This window comes from Amblyraja radiata, chromosome 3 (assembly GCF_010909765.2).
Source record: "Amblyraja radiata isolate CabotCenter1 chromosome 3, sAmbRad1.1.pri, whole genome shotgun sequence".
Classification (NCBI taxonomy): Eukaryota; Metazoa; Chordata; class Chondrichthyes; order Rajiformes; family Rajidae; genus Amblyraja; species Amblyraja radiata.
The window spans coordinates 107,898,853-107,915,848 of NC_045958.1; the positions used below are offsets into that span (position 1 = coordinate 107,898,853).

Consider the following 16,996-nt stretch of genomic DNA (forward strand, 5'->3'; position numbering starts at 1 on the left):
GTCCGTCAGCATGGATTTATGGAAGGAAAATCATGCTTGACTAATCTTCTGGAATTTTTTGAGGATGTGACAAGCAAAATGGATGAAGGAGAGCCAGTGGATGTAGTGTATCTAGACTTTCAGAAAGCCTTTGATAAGGTCCCGCATGGGAGACCGGTGACTAAAATTAGAGCACATGGTTTCGGGGGTAGGGTGTTGACAAGGATAGAAAATTGGTTGGCATACAGGAAGCAAAGAGTAGGAGTGAACGGGTCCTTTACAGAATGGCGGGCAAGGCTCGGTGTTGGGGCCACGACTGTTTACCATATATATTAATGATTTGGAAGAGGGAATTAGGAGCAACACTAGCACATTTGCGGATGACACAAAGCTGGGTGGCAGTGTGAACTGTGAAAAGGATGTTAGGAGGTTGCAGGGTGACCTGGACAGGTTGAGTGTGCGGGCAGATGCGTGGCAGATGCAGTATAATATAGATAAATGTGATGTTATCCACTTTGGTGGCAAAAACAAGGGGCAGATTATTATCTCAATGGGGTTAGGTTCGGTAAGGGGGAGGTACAGCAAGAACTGGGTGTACACCGGTCACTGAAAATTGGCTTACAGGTACAGCACGCAGTGAAGAAACCTAATGGAATGTTGGCCTTCATAACAAGAGGATTTTAGTATAGGAGTAGAGAGGTTCTTCTGCAGTTGTATTGGGCTCTGGTAAGACCACATCTGGAGTATTGCGTACAGTTTTGGTCTCCTGATTTGAGGAAGGATATCCTTGTGATTAAGGCAGTGCAGCGTAGGTTCACGAGATTGATCCCTGGGATGGCGGGACTGTCATATGAGGAAACATTGAAAAGACTAGGCTTGTATTCACTGGAGTTTAGAAGGATGAGGGGAGATCTTATCGAAACATATAAAATTATAAAAGGACTGGACAAGCTAGATGCAGGAAAAATGTTCCGAATGTTGGGCGAGTCCAGAACCAGGGGCCACAGTCTTAGAATAAAGAGGAGGCCATTTAATACTGAGGTGAGAAAAAACTTTTTCACCCAGAGAGTTGTGAATTTGTGGAATTCCCTGCCACAGAGGGCAGTGGAGGCCAAATCACTGGATGGATTTAAGAGATAGTTAGATAGAGCTCTAGGGGCTGGTGGAATCAAGTGATATTGGGAGCAGGCGCAGGTTATTGATTGGGGACGATCAGCCATGATTACAATGAATGGCGGTGCTGGCTCGAATGGCTGAATGGCCTCCTCCTGCACCTATTTTCTGTGATAGGTGGAAACAGACAAGGGAAGAAAATTAAGCAGATGGAGCCATGTAGAGAGTGGATGGGGGGAAAGGAGAGATGGAGGCCGGCAGGTAATGCAGAACCAGATAAGGGTGGACTGATTGGCAGATAGAACCAGGTGGGGTAGGTGATGACCCTCAATATTGGGGGTGGGGTGGAGGTGGAGATGGCGAATAAAGGCAGACTGGTCTCATCCCTAACTCTACCAACGCCCAAATGATCCGATCTCTTGACTTAGAACGTAAATATTACTAAAGTACTTGCATTTCAAGTCATAGTTCCAAATCGTGGAAAAAAGTCAACCCAACCTATTCTTTATTTATTACCTCCTCAATGCTCTAACAGAAGAGAAGTTGTATGCTATCGTTATTTTCTGTAACTAGTTATTCCATTCAGAAAGCCCATGCCACATTATTCATATTCTAACCTGGAGTAGCAGGTCTCGATGTAGACGGAACAGGAGAGGCATCAGATTCACTTGATGTTCTGGCTAGGGTTTTCTTTTTTTTCTTTCCAGAGGTTTCATCTTTATTCCTCGGGGAAATTTCCTATCACAGAGATTTATCAATAAATTACTCATGAAAGCATCAATGCAACATCTTGTACTTCTATAGCAAGTTTAACAAAGTAGAGGTAGCAAAATATTTCAACCGCAGAGGAACCACAGCAGGATGACGTAGAGTAACAAGTGATTACACTCATGGACAGAACATGCAAACTGAACTCAACACCATACTTTTTTATTTAATTCCCTGTTTCTGTCAACATTTCTTCTAATCTGAAAACTATTATTTTCTTGCGGGATTAAAGTAATTTGCAAGAAACCAGTATCGTCATCTAGCATGAGTCTATCCGAACCATTTCAACCTAAACACTAGCTGGAATTTTGCCAAACTGATTAGTGTTTACTGCCAAAGGTAGACAAAAATGCTGGAGAAACTCAGCGGGTGAGGCAGAATCTATGGAGAGAAGGAATAGGCGACGTTCCTAGAGGGGTCTCGATCCGAAACGTCGCCTATTCCTTCTCTCCATAGATGCTGCCTCACCCGCTGAGTTTCTCCAGCATTTTTGTCTACCTTCGATTTTTCCAGTATCTGCAGTTCTTTCTTAAATAGTGTTTACTGCCAGGTGAATTCAAACTATTCAATAGACAATAGACAATAGATGCAGGAGTAGGCCATTTGGCCCTTCGATGTGATCATGGCAGATCATCCACAATCAGTACCCCGTTCCTGCCTTCTCTAATTCGTTATTATTTTTCACTTCATTGTAAAGTAAAACAATTTTAAAATAGTAGTTGTGTCTCACCCCCTTTAAAAACAATTTGACATTTCTCTGCAACACTGCATGTTATGTGGTGACCTGAGAGAAAGTATATAAAATTATGAGAGGCAGAGATGGATGGGGTAGACAGACATAACCCTTTTCTCAGGATGGAAAATCAAATACTTAAGAGGCCTTAACAGTCTTAAGCTGAGAGGGGCAAAGTTTAAAAAAGAAATGGGGGTGGGGGTGGTGGAATGAAAGACATTTACTGAATAAAAAAGAGAAATGTTTATGGCTAGTCATATTCAAATGCTAAATTTCATCAAGACATACAAAAAATAAACTTAAAAGTAGAAATATTTTAGCTTTCCTATTTAAGCTATTTACAATATGTTGCATTGTAAATGTCAGAATTCTGTGAACTTAAGTAATATTTTGACTTTTCACAATAAACAAAAAAAATGTGTGAAAATTCAGCAGATACTGCAAATCGGAGATAAAAACAGAAAATGTTTAAAACGTTGCAGTGTGGAAAGAGAAACAGAGTTAGCATTTCAGGCTGAAAACGTTTCAACGAAGGATTTAAGACTTGAAACTTTAAAGCGGCCTTTTCACGGGGCGACTTGACGCAAGAGTTAACCGGAGTTTAACATCGTGGGAACCTCGTGCGATAACAGTGCGGCATTCGTGGACCACCGTGGACCACCGTAGCGCTAACGGCAGGTCATCGTGTAACTTGGTCACTCGGGAGAAAATTCAAGAAAGTTTGAATTTCTCCAAGATTGACTTGTACACTTGTGGTTGAGTATTGCAACATTATATGAACGTAGTGGCCAGTGCGATATCCGTAATAACTCTTGCGGGTACCGTGGGAACTCCTGCGAACGGTGAACCCGGAAGCTGGACAGAGGGAACAGAAGGTGAGTAAAAATTATCTTATGTGGGATTGAATTTAAAAAATAAATAAAAATAAAGATTTGCATCCGCATATGGACATCAACTTATTCATGAGTTATGTTAATGAGATTCAAGAAAATAACTATAATCTTTAAAAGGGACTTTAAAAGGGACTTTACTGAAAGGTTACGCATTTTATGGTCCGTGAGAAATTTTTCACATGTACTTCTTTGAGAGATACAGGTCGGAGTCCTCGGGTCCAGGGGTCCGGAACGCTACCAATCAATGTTGTACAGAGACCCGTGTAAGGAGTGAACTGCACATGCTGGTTTAAACCGAAGACAGACACAAAAAGCTGGAGTAACTCAGCGAGTCAAGCAGCATCTCTGGAGAAAAAAAGCTGATGTTTCGGGACGAGACACATCTTCAGACTCAATTCCGATTAGGCTGTCTGAAGAAGGGTTCCGGTGTTGGGGGAGTCCAGAACCAGGGTCCCAGTTTTACAGTCTACCGTGGGAACTCTTTAACTCAGTAAAGTAAAGTAGCCTTTATTGTCATATCAGCGCACAGGCAGCAGTTGACTGTTGCTCTATTCAGTTTCCCAGGGGGTCGGGACGGGACTGGAGTTGGGAGAGAAAGGTGGGGGAGTCGAGGGAGAGACAGATGGGGGTGTCTTCATTTACTGACGGCGGGTGTCTGTCACTGAAACAGGCAGGTGAGATTTCACATCCACCTTGTGTGTGCCTCTCTCTCTCTCTCCCTCCCTCTTACACAGGCTGAGAGACTCTGCCTCTGTGAGTGTACGTCTCTTTCTCCCCCTCTCCCACACACAGTAAGACCGAGGTACTGTGCTCAGTCCATCTGTGTCTCCCACATACACAGTAAAATATGTCTCCAAATGAGCCAATTCAACCAAGGGAGGATATATATAGTGTGTGAAAAAAAAAGTTACATCATTTGTGTCACGTGTAGTTCACGATGTTCATTCAAGATTTAACGGGAAAGCTCGGGAAACGGACAAGTCACTCGCACAAATAACAGAAATGCTGAGTACCGTGGGAACTCTTTATCTACTGCCGTTATATCGTGCGAGACTCGTGCTGGACCACGACCTCTTCACTCTGGTGACATCTTGCGTCAACTCGCCCCGTGAAAAGGCCGCTTAACTCTGCTTCTCATTCCACATATGGCCTGTTGAGTGTTTCCAGAATGTTCTGTTTTAATTTTGAACAATTACACCTAGTATTTGTCAAGGAAAATATGAAGAAAAAATGTAAAATGGAAAAAATGCAAATGGCGGCAGAATCAGAATTTCATTATGAATAGAAGACCTGGACTAGTGTTTTTCAAACCATTTTTAGCATTTTGTCCAAGGACAACACAGAAGAAATCTCAGGGTTGAGGTCCAAGAAGCATTTTGCAATGAACGCACTGACGTGGTTCTCACTCAGTGTTTCTCTGGTCTGCCCAAATAGGAAGAATCACACGTGAATGAGAAAACATGTTCTTTACCATGCAAGGTTCTGTCAGGGGAGAGTCCCTTCTGGAGTCTGATGATGAACCCTCTTGCTGCTTCCTTCGTTTTCTTTGTGTTGAAATAGATGCACGAGTATTACCCAATGACCTCTTTCTAGCACCAGCACTAACAGCCCTCTGCTGAATTCCAGGGTTCCCATCACTGGTGATTTTTCCTGCACTTTTTCTAGCTGGTACATCCTTAGACAGCTTGGAGGCTTTTCTGGCCCGTGAACTGGATGCGTTTTTCACCTTCTTTCTCTCAAGCTCCGACTGCAAAACACTTGTTTTAATTAGATGAAACAATCAAAGGTAAATGGAGACTTATGAACATGCTTCAGGCATAAACAATCATAAATTAATATATTCTCTCGATTTCTGTAGAGTTCCATTTCCTCCCCCCCCCCCCCCCATTTGCAACAGCCAGTGTGTAAACTGCCAACAATTTTCTTAACAGAGGTGGAACAGTAACAGTTTGGAACATGTTTGGAACAGATTATTTGATTTTCAAGTAGTTATCCACAGTTGTTTTTATTGTTTATAAGTGTGACAGATTGGGGAGAGCCAGGTGTTGCACAAAGAAACTCCAGTCATCATTGTAATACTTTTAATAGAACAGTTTGGTCATCTCTTCAGCTATGGCCATTTATCTTTATAAGTAGACACCAAAGAAAGGAATTAAGAGAAGTAGTGCAACAGGGGAGATGGCTACTCAATGCTACTATAATCTTGGATGTCATATTTAGTTTCTTCTCCCGTGTACTCTCCTCTCCAGTGGGTATAGTTGACCAGGCCCAAAGGGTACAAGACACAGTGTGCTGGAGTAACTCAGCATATCAGGCAATACAATACCATTTATTTGTCATTTGAACCTCAAGTCTCTGCAGTCATAGACACAATTTACATCCTCACAGTGAATCACTGTGATCAAAGAAAAGTGCTAGCAATTTAAAAAATGGTCAAATTTAATAAAATGGAAAAAAGCAAGAAAGGCAAATTAATTTCATTATGAATAGAAGACCAGTAAGATGTGATTTTTCAAACCATTTTTCCAAGGACAACACAGAAGAAATCTCAGGGTTGAGGTCCAAGAAGCATTTTGCAATGAACGCACTGACGTGGTTCTCATTCTCAGTGTCTGCCTGCCCAAATAGGAAGAATCACACTGTGAATGACTCTGCTTCTCATTCCACATATGGCCTGTTGAGTGTTTCCAGAATGTTCTGTTTTAATTTTGAACAATTACACCTAGTATTTGTCAAGGAAAATATGAAGAAAAAATGTAAAATGGAAAAAATGCAAATGGCGGCAGAATCAGAATTTCATTATGAATAGAAGACCTGGACTAGTGTTTTTCAAACCATTTTTAGCATTTTGTCCAAGGACAACACAGAAGAAATCTCAGGGTTGAGGTCCAAGAAGCATTTTGCAATGAACGCACTGACGTGGTTCTCACTCAGTGTTTCTCTGGTCTGCCCAAATAGGAAGAATCACACGTGAATGAGAAAACATGTTCTTTACCATGCAAGGTTCTGTCAGGGGAGAGTCCCTTCTGGAGTCTGATGATGAACCCTCTTGCTGCTTCCTTCGTTTTCTTTGTGTTGAAATAGATGCACGAGTATTACCCAATGACCTCTTTCTAGCACCAGCACTAACAGCCCTCTGCTGAATTCCAGGGTTCCCATCACTGGTGATTTTTCCTGCACTTTTTCTAGCTGGTACATCCTTAGACAGCTTGGAGGCTTTTCTGGCCCGTGAACTGGATGCGTTTTTCACCTTCTTTCTCTCAAGCTCCGACTGCAAAACACTTGTTTTAATTAGATGAAACAATCAAAGGTAAATGGAGACTTATGAACATGCTTCAGGCATAAACAATCATAAATTAATATATTCTCTCGATTTCTGTAGAGTTCCATTTCCTCCCCCCCCCCCCCCATTTGCAACAGCCAGTGTGTAAACTGCCAACAATTTTCTTAACAGAGGTGGAACAGTAACAGTTTGGAACATGTTTGGAACAGATTATTTGATTTTCAAGTAGTTATCCACAGTTGTTTTTATTGTTTATAAGTGTGACAGATTGGGGAGAGCCAGGTGTTGCACAAAGAAACTCCAGTCATCATTGTAATACTTTTAATAGAACAGTTTGGTCATCTCTTCAGCTATGGCCATTTATCTTTATAAGTAGACACCAAAGAAAGGAATTAAGAGAAGTAGTGCAACAGGGGAGATGGCTACTCAATGCTACTATAATCTTGGATGTCATATTTAGTTTCTTCTCCCGTGTACTCTCCTCTCCAGTGGGTATAGTTGACCAGGCCCAAAGGGTACAAGACACAGTGTGCTGGAGTAACTCAGCATATCAGGCAATACAATACCATTTATTTGTCATTTGAACCTCAAGTCTCTGCAGTCATACAAGAAAAGAACCAAGACACACACCAACACAATTTACACAAACATCCATCACAGTGAATCTCCTCCTCACTGTGATGGAAGGCAAAGTCTTGTCTCTCCCCTGCTCTCCATTCTTCCCCCGATGTCAAAGTCAAAGCCCCCGGCGGGCGCTAGCAAGTCCGCGGCCATTTAAAGCCGCGCCGGGCGATGTAAGGCCCTGCTCCGGGTCTTGGCGTTGGTCAAGTCCCGCGGCTATTTAAGCCGCGCTGGGCTATGTAAGGCCCCGCTCCAGGTCACTTTCAACCCCGCAATTCGGGCAGGAGAAGTTGCCGCTGCTGGTGCTCCGTAAAGCAGTCTCCCACCGGGGACCCGCGAACTCCCGGTGTCACCATCCACCGGAGTCGGCAGCATCTCTGAAGAATACGGATAGGCGATGTCACCTATTCCTGTTCTCCAGAGATGCTGCCTCACCCGCTGAGTTACTCCAGCACATTGTATCTTTTTTTGCAAACCAGTATCTGCAGTTCTTTGTATCCACATGGTCAATGATTTGCATTATTGGCATTAGCAGGACAAAACCAATTTGCCCGTGCCTGTTATTCTGGGTCTTATCCAAAGAGTCAGTCATAAAACAGAAACAGATTCTTCATAAAACAGAAACAGATTTTTCAAGCTGACTGAGGACGTTCGCGATGGAACAGCTTGGAGGCTTTTCACCGTCTTTCTCTCATGCTCCGACTGCGAAACACTTGTTTTAATTAGATGAATCAATCAAAGGTAAATGGAGACTTATGAACTTATGGCTTCAGGCATAAACAATCATAAATTAATATTTTCTCTATTCCTGTAGAGTTCCATTTCCTTTTTCATCAGTGCCCACCTATCTATACTAACAGACCAGCACTTGAGCTGGAGCCTTGTCCTGATATTTAAGCATTGCCTCTACAACCTCAAGCAGGACATTCCAGATAGCAAACATCCACTTGTGAAAAACATTCTTCCTCAGATGCCATCACCTTTAACCTATGTCCTCTGGTTTTAGATACTATTGCCACAGGAAAAAGCTTCTTACTACTTCCCAGATTATTTTTTATGCCTCTATCTCGCCTTCCCTCAGCCTCCTTTACCACAAGGAAAATATCTCAGAACATAGAAGAGTGCAGCACAGGAACATGCTCTTCACCCTTCTGGTGAATCTCCACTACACTCTCTCATGGTAGACAACCCCTTCCATGTCATCCTTACACTAAAGTTACCTTCATTCCATAACCTTTTTGTATTCTTTAACACTGATGTAGTGGTGGAGGAGGTGGTGCTGTTGGGAGGAGGCAGCACGCAAAAACCTTTCATGGAATTATATTTAATGGAAAAACAATCCTTTGACCACAAGAGAACAGATATTGTTAATATAGTAAAATCATGTAAAGACCTATTCCCACATGATTTTGCAGGAAGTACCTTTTTAGCAGTTTCCAAACTACTCTCACTTGATTCCTCACTGTTATCTTCTGTGTCCATCTCTCTTTCCGTTCCTCCCACACCTTCAGATATGCGAGCAAGGGCGCCAAGTCTACAGATATACACAGAAATTGAATCAAGAGGGTGAAGACAAACAAATCTTCAAAACAACAGTCGATCTGACAGCAGGGTTTCTTGCAAACTGGTGCGTTGCGAAATAGCATATAAAAACAGGGATGTAATGCTTTATAGGGCACTATAAGGTCAGGGTCAGACCGCATTTGGAGTACGGTATGCAGTTTTTGCCCTTAATCAGAGGAGAGAAGTGCTGGTGTTGAAGAGGTTCCAGAGGTGGTTTACATGAATAATCCCAGGAATGATTGGGTTCATGTATGATGAGTATTTGATGGCACTAGACCTCTACTCACTTGAGTTTAGAAGGATGAAGGGAGACCTCATTGAAACTTACCAAATAGTGAAAGGCCTGGATAGAGTGGATGTGGAGCGTATGTTTCCACTGGTGGGAGAGTCTAGGACCAGAGGGCACAGCTTCAGAATTAAAGGACGCATCTTTAGAAAGGAAATGAGGAAGAATTTCTTGAATCAGAGGGTGGTTAATCTGTGGAATTCATTGCCATAGATGGTTGTGGAGGCCAAGTTATTAAGTACTTTTAAAGTTGACAGATTTTTAAAATTGACAGATTCTTGATTAGTAAAGGGCCTGTCCCACTGTACGAGTTAATTCAAGAGTTCTCCCGAGTTTCCCCCGATTCGAACTCGGAGAATTACGGTAATAGCCGCTCGCACGTACTCGGGGCTCTCGTGGACATTTTTCAACATGTTGAAAAATCTTCACGAGTCTTCACGAGCTTACCGCATTTTCCGAGTACCTGCCGTTCGCGTTAAGAGCCGCTAAGAGACGTCCCGATCTCCGATGTACCCGCTACGTACATTCTACGTGCTTACCACGAATTTGATTTTTTTTTTAAACTCGGGAGAGCTCTTGAATTACCTCGTACAGTGGGACAGGCCCTTAAGGGTGTCAAAGTTTATGGGGAGAAGGCAGGAGAACGGTGTTGAGAGGGAAAGATAGATCAACATGATTGAATGGCAGAGTAGACTTGATGGGCCAAATGACCTAATTCTGCTCCTATGACTTAAGAACTTATTGATTTAAATGTATCAGGTTCTTTATATTAGTTATTAGTAACAGCATTGTGAGTGAATGCACATCTCAAGGACTGCAGTGGTTCAAGGCTGCAGCTCACCACCACTTGCTCAAGAGCAGTTAGGGATGGACAATTACATGCTGACTCAGCCTGTGAACAGACTTTCCTTGACCAAACAAAAAATAATCATATTATTCGGATGAGGTAACTGACACTTTCTCTACACAAGATGTGTAAGACTAGAAAACAAGTATTTTTTTTTCTTTAAAAGGTAGATAAAAATGCTGGAGAAACTCAACTGGTGAGGCAGCATCTATGGAACGAAGGAATAGGTGACGGTCTGAAGAAGGGTCTCGACCCGAAACGTCACCTATTCCTTCGCTCCATAGATGCTGCTGCACCCAGCTGAGTTTCTCCTGCATTTTTGTCTACCTTCGATTTTCCAGCATTTGCAGTTCTTTCTTAAACATTTTTTTTTCTTTGTTCGCTTTCCATTTCAACTATTTATATTTGTTGCAGAAACAGATTTTGCCATCTAGATTTTGCCAGCTGTCAATAACACTGAAAAGAAAATAGCAGAAAGCAAAAATGAACAAAATAACCATTAAAAAGTGTTGAAAATAAACCATTTCAGGTTAACAAGCTAATACCAACAAATAGAAATCTTGAGATGAGTGGGACTTCTTCGAGAAGTTTTCTGGGCTCAGAAGTGATACAGATTACTCACTCACAGTTACTAGTAACAGAATAATGGTTATCGACCTAAATTGCCTCATTAACTGACATTCTCTCTACTGACGCAGACTGACTTGCTGAGTATTTTGATTATTTTTTTACATTTTATTTCAGATTTCCAGCAAAGTTTTAATGTCAAAAAGTTTTAAATGTTTTGTCAATAGGTATATAGAGGCCAGGCACCATGAAGACAGGATGCTTACATATCGTAAATGCAGGTTGAAATGAAAAGGATTGAGATTTTTTTAAACTGGTATGTCAAGAGCGACTTCATCACTGATCAAAGGTTCAAATCAGGATCAGAATTCTGGAGATAATATTGAAGGTGAAAAGATTGTACGGTTATGATGAGAAAAGGAGAAATTCATTTATAAGGGGCATGAATTGTGAATCGATGTACAGTGAAGCACATGGATTTTGAGCAAGCCAGCAAGACTTTGAAGAAAAGGCAATTACGTATTTGCAAAGAACAGGATACCCATGGCAGAATACTGGACAAGGAGCTGATGAAGAATGAACGGCAAGAGGCCATAAAGGAGAACACTGAAATAGATGGACATGGACACCATAGAAGTGCGTTTGTGGTTTACTGTCAGAAACTCGAGGTACCCATGAATACAAAACATAATAAAGATGAAAGTAGGGGTATTGGATATTGGATGTGTTGGCCTTAAAGATCAATGAATGCAAAGCCAAAAAAAGCACTAAAGGTTGTAAACTATCTGGTGTTTAAGAAGGAACTGCAGATGCTGGAAAATCGAAGGTAGACAAAAGTGCTGGAGATACTCAGCGGGTGAGGCAGCATCTACGGAGCGAAGGAATAGGTGACGTTTCAGGTCGAGACCCTTCTTCAGACTGATGTGACGTTTCGGGTCGAGACCCTTCTTCAGACTGATGATGGGAGAAATTAAAGATCAGTTCAGATCTGCGGGCACACTGGCAACACCAAGCAAAAAAAGGTTTAAAGAAGCCAATTTCAAGTAACTTGTTCATTCTTATATATTCATCTGAACAGTACAGGTTTCAAAGTGGTTGTATCCGACCTGTGTCATTTATGGTATTGGGGGTAGAGTGCTGACATGGATAGAGAAGTGGCTGGCAGACAGGAAACAAGAGTACCTCAAGGCTCGGTGCTGGGACCGCAGCTATTTACAATATACATCAATGATTTGGATGAAGGGATTCAAAGTAACATTAGCAAATTTGCAGATGACACAAAGCTGGGTGGCAGTGTGAACTGTGAGGAGGATGCTATGAGAATGCAGGGTGACTTGGACAGGTTGGGGGAGTGGGCAGATGCATGGCAGATGAAGTTTAATGCGGCTAAATGTGAGGTTATCCACTTTGGTAGCAAAAACAGGAAGGCAGATTACTATGAAAGTAAGCATGCAGGTACAGCAGGCAGTGAAGAAAGCGAATGGCATGTTGGCCTTTATAATAAGAGGAATCGAATATAAGAGCAAAGAGGTCCTTCTGCAGTTGTACAGAGCCCTAGTGAGACCACACCTGGAGTACTGTGTGCAGTTTTGGTCCCCTAATCTGAGGAAGGACATTCTTGCTATTGAGGGAGGGCAGCGTAGGTTTACAAGGTTAATTCCCGGGATGGCGGGACTGTCATATGCTGAGAGAATGGAGCAGCTGGGCTTGTACACTCTGGAGTTTAGAAGGATGAGAGGGTATCTTATTGAAACATATAAGATTGTTAAGGGTTTGGACACGCTGGAGGCAGGAGACATGTTCCCGATGTTGGGGGAGTCCGGAACCAGGAGCCACAGTTTAAGAATAAGGAGTAAGCCATTTAGAACGGAGACGAGGAAACGCTTTTTCTCACAGAGAGAGTGGTGAGTCTGTGGAATTCTCTGCCTCAGATAGCGGTGATGCTTTCAAGAGAGAGCTAGATAGGACTTAAAAATAGCGGAGTCAAGGGATATGGGGAGAAGGCAGGAACGGGGTACTGATTGGGGATGATCAGCCATGATCACATTGAATGGCGGTGCTGGCTCGAAGGGCCAAATGGCCTACTCCTGCACCTATTGTCTATATCCTCATTAAGCATCCATACAAGCTCTTTAGCAGGTGTTAAGAAATCACAAACAGAAACAATGGTTGATTGTTCCTCTCACCTCCTGTGTGAATGTCATTTGCCATGCCCTCACTTTTGCCGTGGCCAAAATCAACTAACTCAGGAGAGATTAAAAAAGGCTTAGCTGAGTGCCTCAGCCTGATATAAGAAAACTAAGTAACTAACTGAAACAAATCATATCTATTTTTAAGTTTTAAATCTTTTATCTATGATACATAGTGCAAGTGAGCAATTGGAACAGTGCTACAGTCTGACACTTTAAGTCTTCTCAGTCCTGTGGAGAGAAGTAAAGATCCATCTATAATTTTACCCTTTTTTAGTCCTGACTTTTTCACCAGGCTGCCGAATAGACTTCTCACGTCCATTACTTGGTGCAAGATATTCATCCCCTTTTTCATTTTCGTCATTCTCTTCCAAATCACCAGAAAACACGGCTGTGCTGTGTAATGGGTTATCTACAAACAAAAAGTTAAGACAAATAAGCAGTTGGAAAACATTAGGAAACATCTTCTGTTAATTTTTGTTTTAAATGATAACCAAGTTCTCAAGGACCAATTATTTGAAACACAGCTGAAATAGATGTTAGTGGAAGATCTCAAGGTACAATTCTGCCCTGCTCTTCAGACCATTACTCTGAGATAATCAATGTCGTTAAAGCAGAGTATCCACTTTGTGGGCACCTGGTACTATTTCCTAAATTACATCAGAGCTTTTATAGTCTGCCATCTGACTAAATACCTGTATCCCCATGGTGCTGGCATCTGGCTGAAGTTTATCCTGGTCCCTTTTCCATCAATGAGCCCTCATTCCTGCACTCCCTTTCCATTCACCAGGGACAATATTGTCACACTCTTTCCATCGCCATTGGCCCGATAATGTGCTTCCTTTAAACTCACTGGGCACTGGTTCCCATGCTTCTTTTAAAACCTATCCGGTGGACTGGAAAATTACTGTAATACAGTGTAACTTCTTACAAAAGGGAAGGAAGATTACTTAGTAGTCCAGAAAATCTGCTTGTCAACCATATGTTCCAAGCATGCAGTTTTATAGCCCTGTCCCACGGTACAAGTTCATTCCAAGAGTTTGCACTTATTCGAACTCGGAGATTTATGGTAATGGCCACTCGTCGGTACTCGGGACTCTCGTGGACATTTTGCAACATATTGAAAAATCATCACAAGTCTTCCCGTGCTTACCTGCCATTAGCGGGTCTTCCCGAGTACCTGCCGTTAGTGTTACGAGCCGCTAAGGGACGTCCCCGAGCTCCGACGTTCCCGCTACGTTCATTCTCCGTGCAAGTTTGATTTTTTTTAAACTCGGGAGAGCTCTTGGAATGAACTCGTACAGTGGGACAGGGCTTTAACTGTGCTGGACTCTGGGGTGCCAGGCCAAAGGCTGCTGCTGGGGACAGAGTTATTCCCATCAATTCCATAACATCAGTTAAATAAATTATTTCAATACAGTAATCTCATTTAATAGTTCAACTGTCAGCAATGCACTGTTTAAGTTCCAGCTCAATGATTCTCAAGATCTTACCTAATCAAATCATTGCCTTTACAATTATACCTGCCAATGTATTTTGCCCATGCGATCAACAGAAATAATTTTCTAATCAATTGCAGGTTATTTTCCCCACAAATCTGCAGAGATTATGTTACACAAACAGATACAGCCTTGACGAAGATCAGTTGAAAACATAACTGAACATATGTACTCATAAGACTAAGGTCACATTCAACATCAATATATTCAACAGATACAAATGGTGAGGACACATTTGGAGTATTATGTTCAGTTTTGGTCATCCTGCTATAGGAAAGATGTTATTAAACTGAAAAGAGATTTAAGGGCCTGTCACACTTGGTGATTTTTTTCTGTGACTGCCGGCTTCATTGACTGAAGTATCAGGTCACCGAAAAAGTCACGGCGTGATGCAGCGTGACGACGTCTTGACGCAAGATGTTTCAAGTGTCGCAACATTTTTTTTGTCACCACTGGATTTTGTAATGTTCAAAATCTTTTGGCAATCCTGATATGACGCCGGCAGTCGCCGAAAAAATCGCCAAGTGGGACAGGCCCTTTAGGAGGATATAGCCAGGACTTCGGAGCCAGAGCTATAGGGAGAGGTTGGGCAGGCTAGGACTTTATTCCTTGGACACAGGAGGATGAGGGTTAATCTTACAGAGGTGTATCATGAGGTGAATAGACAGAGTAGATACACGGACTATTTTAACCAGTGTATGGGAATCAAGAACCAGAGGACCGAGGATTAAGGTGAGAGGGGCAAAGGTGAGAGAGACCTGAAGGACAACTTTTTCACACATAGGCTCTTTGGTGTATGAAACTAGCTGCAAGAGGGAGTAGTTGAGGCAGGGGCTTTAACAACATTTGAGAGATATTTGGACAGGTACTTGGATAGAACAGGTTTAGAGGGATATGGGCTAAACACAGGCAGGTGGGACTAGTATAGATGGGGCAGCTTAGTCACCATGGGCAAATTAGGCCGAGGGCTGGTTCCATGCTGTATGACTCAATCACTATAATAGAATGGAAAGTAATTTCTGAAGTGTAATTTCATTAATTGTTTGTTTATTTTTTTTAAACAGGGACAGTGCATATTAATAAACATTTACATGTAAATATGCAAGATTATAGCCAGTAGCTAATTTCAATCTTTAGTCCCTGTTAATTATTGCAGCTATCCTTCATCTTAAATCTTTATTTATATATTTGTCTTTGGGTTCACCGCATAACAATCACAATATCCAAAACTCAAGGTATGCACTCTTAACTCTACCTTCTTTAGTTATTCCATTATTGTACTATAATACTCTTTGGCATATTCTAATTTTGCACATATTTATTTTAATATTTATCATTTGTGTATGGTATTTACTCTGCAAACTTCATTTGAACAAGGAGTGTCATTGCACTTGGGTGAATATGACAATGAACTGATCTGAATGTTGGATTAGGGTGCAGAGAGTAATTATTGTAAACTGAATCAGATGATGTCAATTTTGATTATCAGTAGAATTGGAGCAAATTAAGATTTGTAAAATGCTGCGTTTTCATTCTGCTATTTGTGCAAATGCAATGCAATTAGCACAAAGACAGTGGTCATATTAACATTAGCAATTGCTTTTGGAATGCACAGCACTGTTTAAATATCTGTGATTAGATTTCTGTGTCATAGCAACCATCAGACTCTTGAACATTACACAACATAAGCCTCAGCAACTATAGAGATCTGCAAAGGGCTGTGTCTTTGGTTGCACTATGGAGTTTGGCGTGTACTACTATGGTCACCTGGTATTATGGTTATTAGTTTATTGTGTTATTGATTGTTATACATTCATCTGTATGTTATTACATTTGCATTTAATTCATGTGATGTGGACAAGACTAGGAATTATTGGCCATCTCTAAGTGTCCTTGCAAAGATGGTGTAAAGCATTGCGCTAAATCATTATTTTCCATGTGATATGTGCGCAGAATGTCTGGGAATGTGGTGTGAATAAACAATTGGCCCATGAGTCAGATAACATTGGGAAGAAACATTCTCAACTGAATGTTCAAGCTCCTGTATCTTCTGCCAATTGTAGGAGAAAAGGGAACGACTAGGGTTTCAGTTTCAGTTTAGTTTATTGTCACGTGTACCGAGGTATAGTGAAGAGCTATAACATACAGTCAGCGGAAAGACAATACATGATTATAATAGCGCCATTCACAGTGTACAGATATGTGATAATGGAATAATTCTAGAGTTAGATTTAGCTCTTAGAGCTAAAGGAATCAAGGGATACGGGGGGAAAGCAGGAACGGGGTACTGATTTTAGATGATCAGCTATGATCATATTGAATGGCGGTGCTGGCTTGAAGGGCCAAATGACCTACTCCTGCACCTATTTTTCTCTGTTTTCTATGTTCTATGTTACATTTAGTGCAAGATAAAACCAGTAAAGTCCGATCAAAGATAGGATCACCAATGAGGTAGATAGTGGCTTCTGTATGCTGACTTATCACCACCTAAGATTCAACCAACATCAGTGGTATCGCAGGCAAATGTATAGAGGGCATTAGAGCTTTGTCAGTCATGGGTGTAAAAAAAGTCATGTGTACAAAGTGAGTAGAGCAGTGGGCTAAGCAGGCAGCCTTCGGATGCAGTTGTGTTGATGGTCAGTGAGGCGTAGATGT

The 16,996-nt window shown here is 41.7% G+C and overlaps 1 protein-coding gene across 1 annotated transcript in view; it reads right to left on the reverse strand.

Annotated features, from left to right (window-relative positions):
- cenpu (centromere protein U) overlaps positions 1-16,996 on the reverse strand; it is a 38,938-nt gene that overhangs the window by 6,680 nt on the left and 15,262 nt on the right. Inside the window, exons 5-9 of the mRNA XM_033018539.1 lie at positions 13,110-13,254; positions 8,813-8,924; positions 6,482-6,757; positions 4,958-5,233; positions 1,710-1,830 (exon numbers count right to left, since the gene is read on the reverse strand). Coding sequence (XP_032874430.1) covers positions 1,710-1,830; positions 4,958-5,233; positions 6,482-6,757; positions 8,813-8,924; positions 13,110-13,254 — 930 coding nt within the window. The remainder of the gene's footprint in view (positions 1-1,709; positions 1,831-4,957; positions 5,234-6,481; positions 6,758-8,812; positions 8,925-13,109; positions 13,255-16,996) is intronic.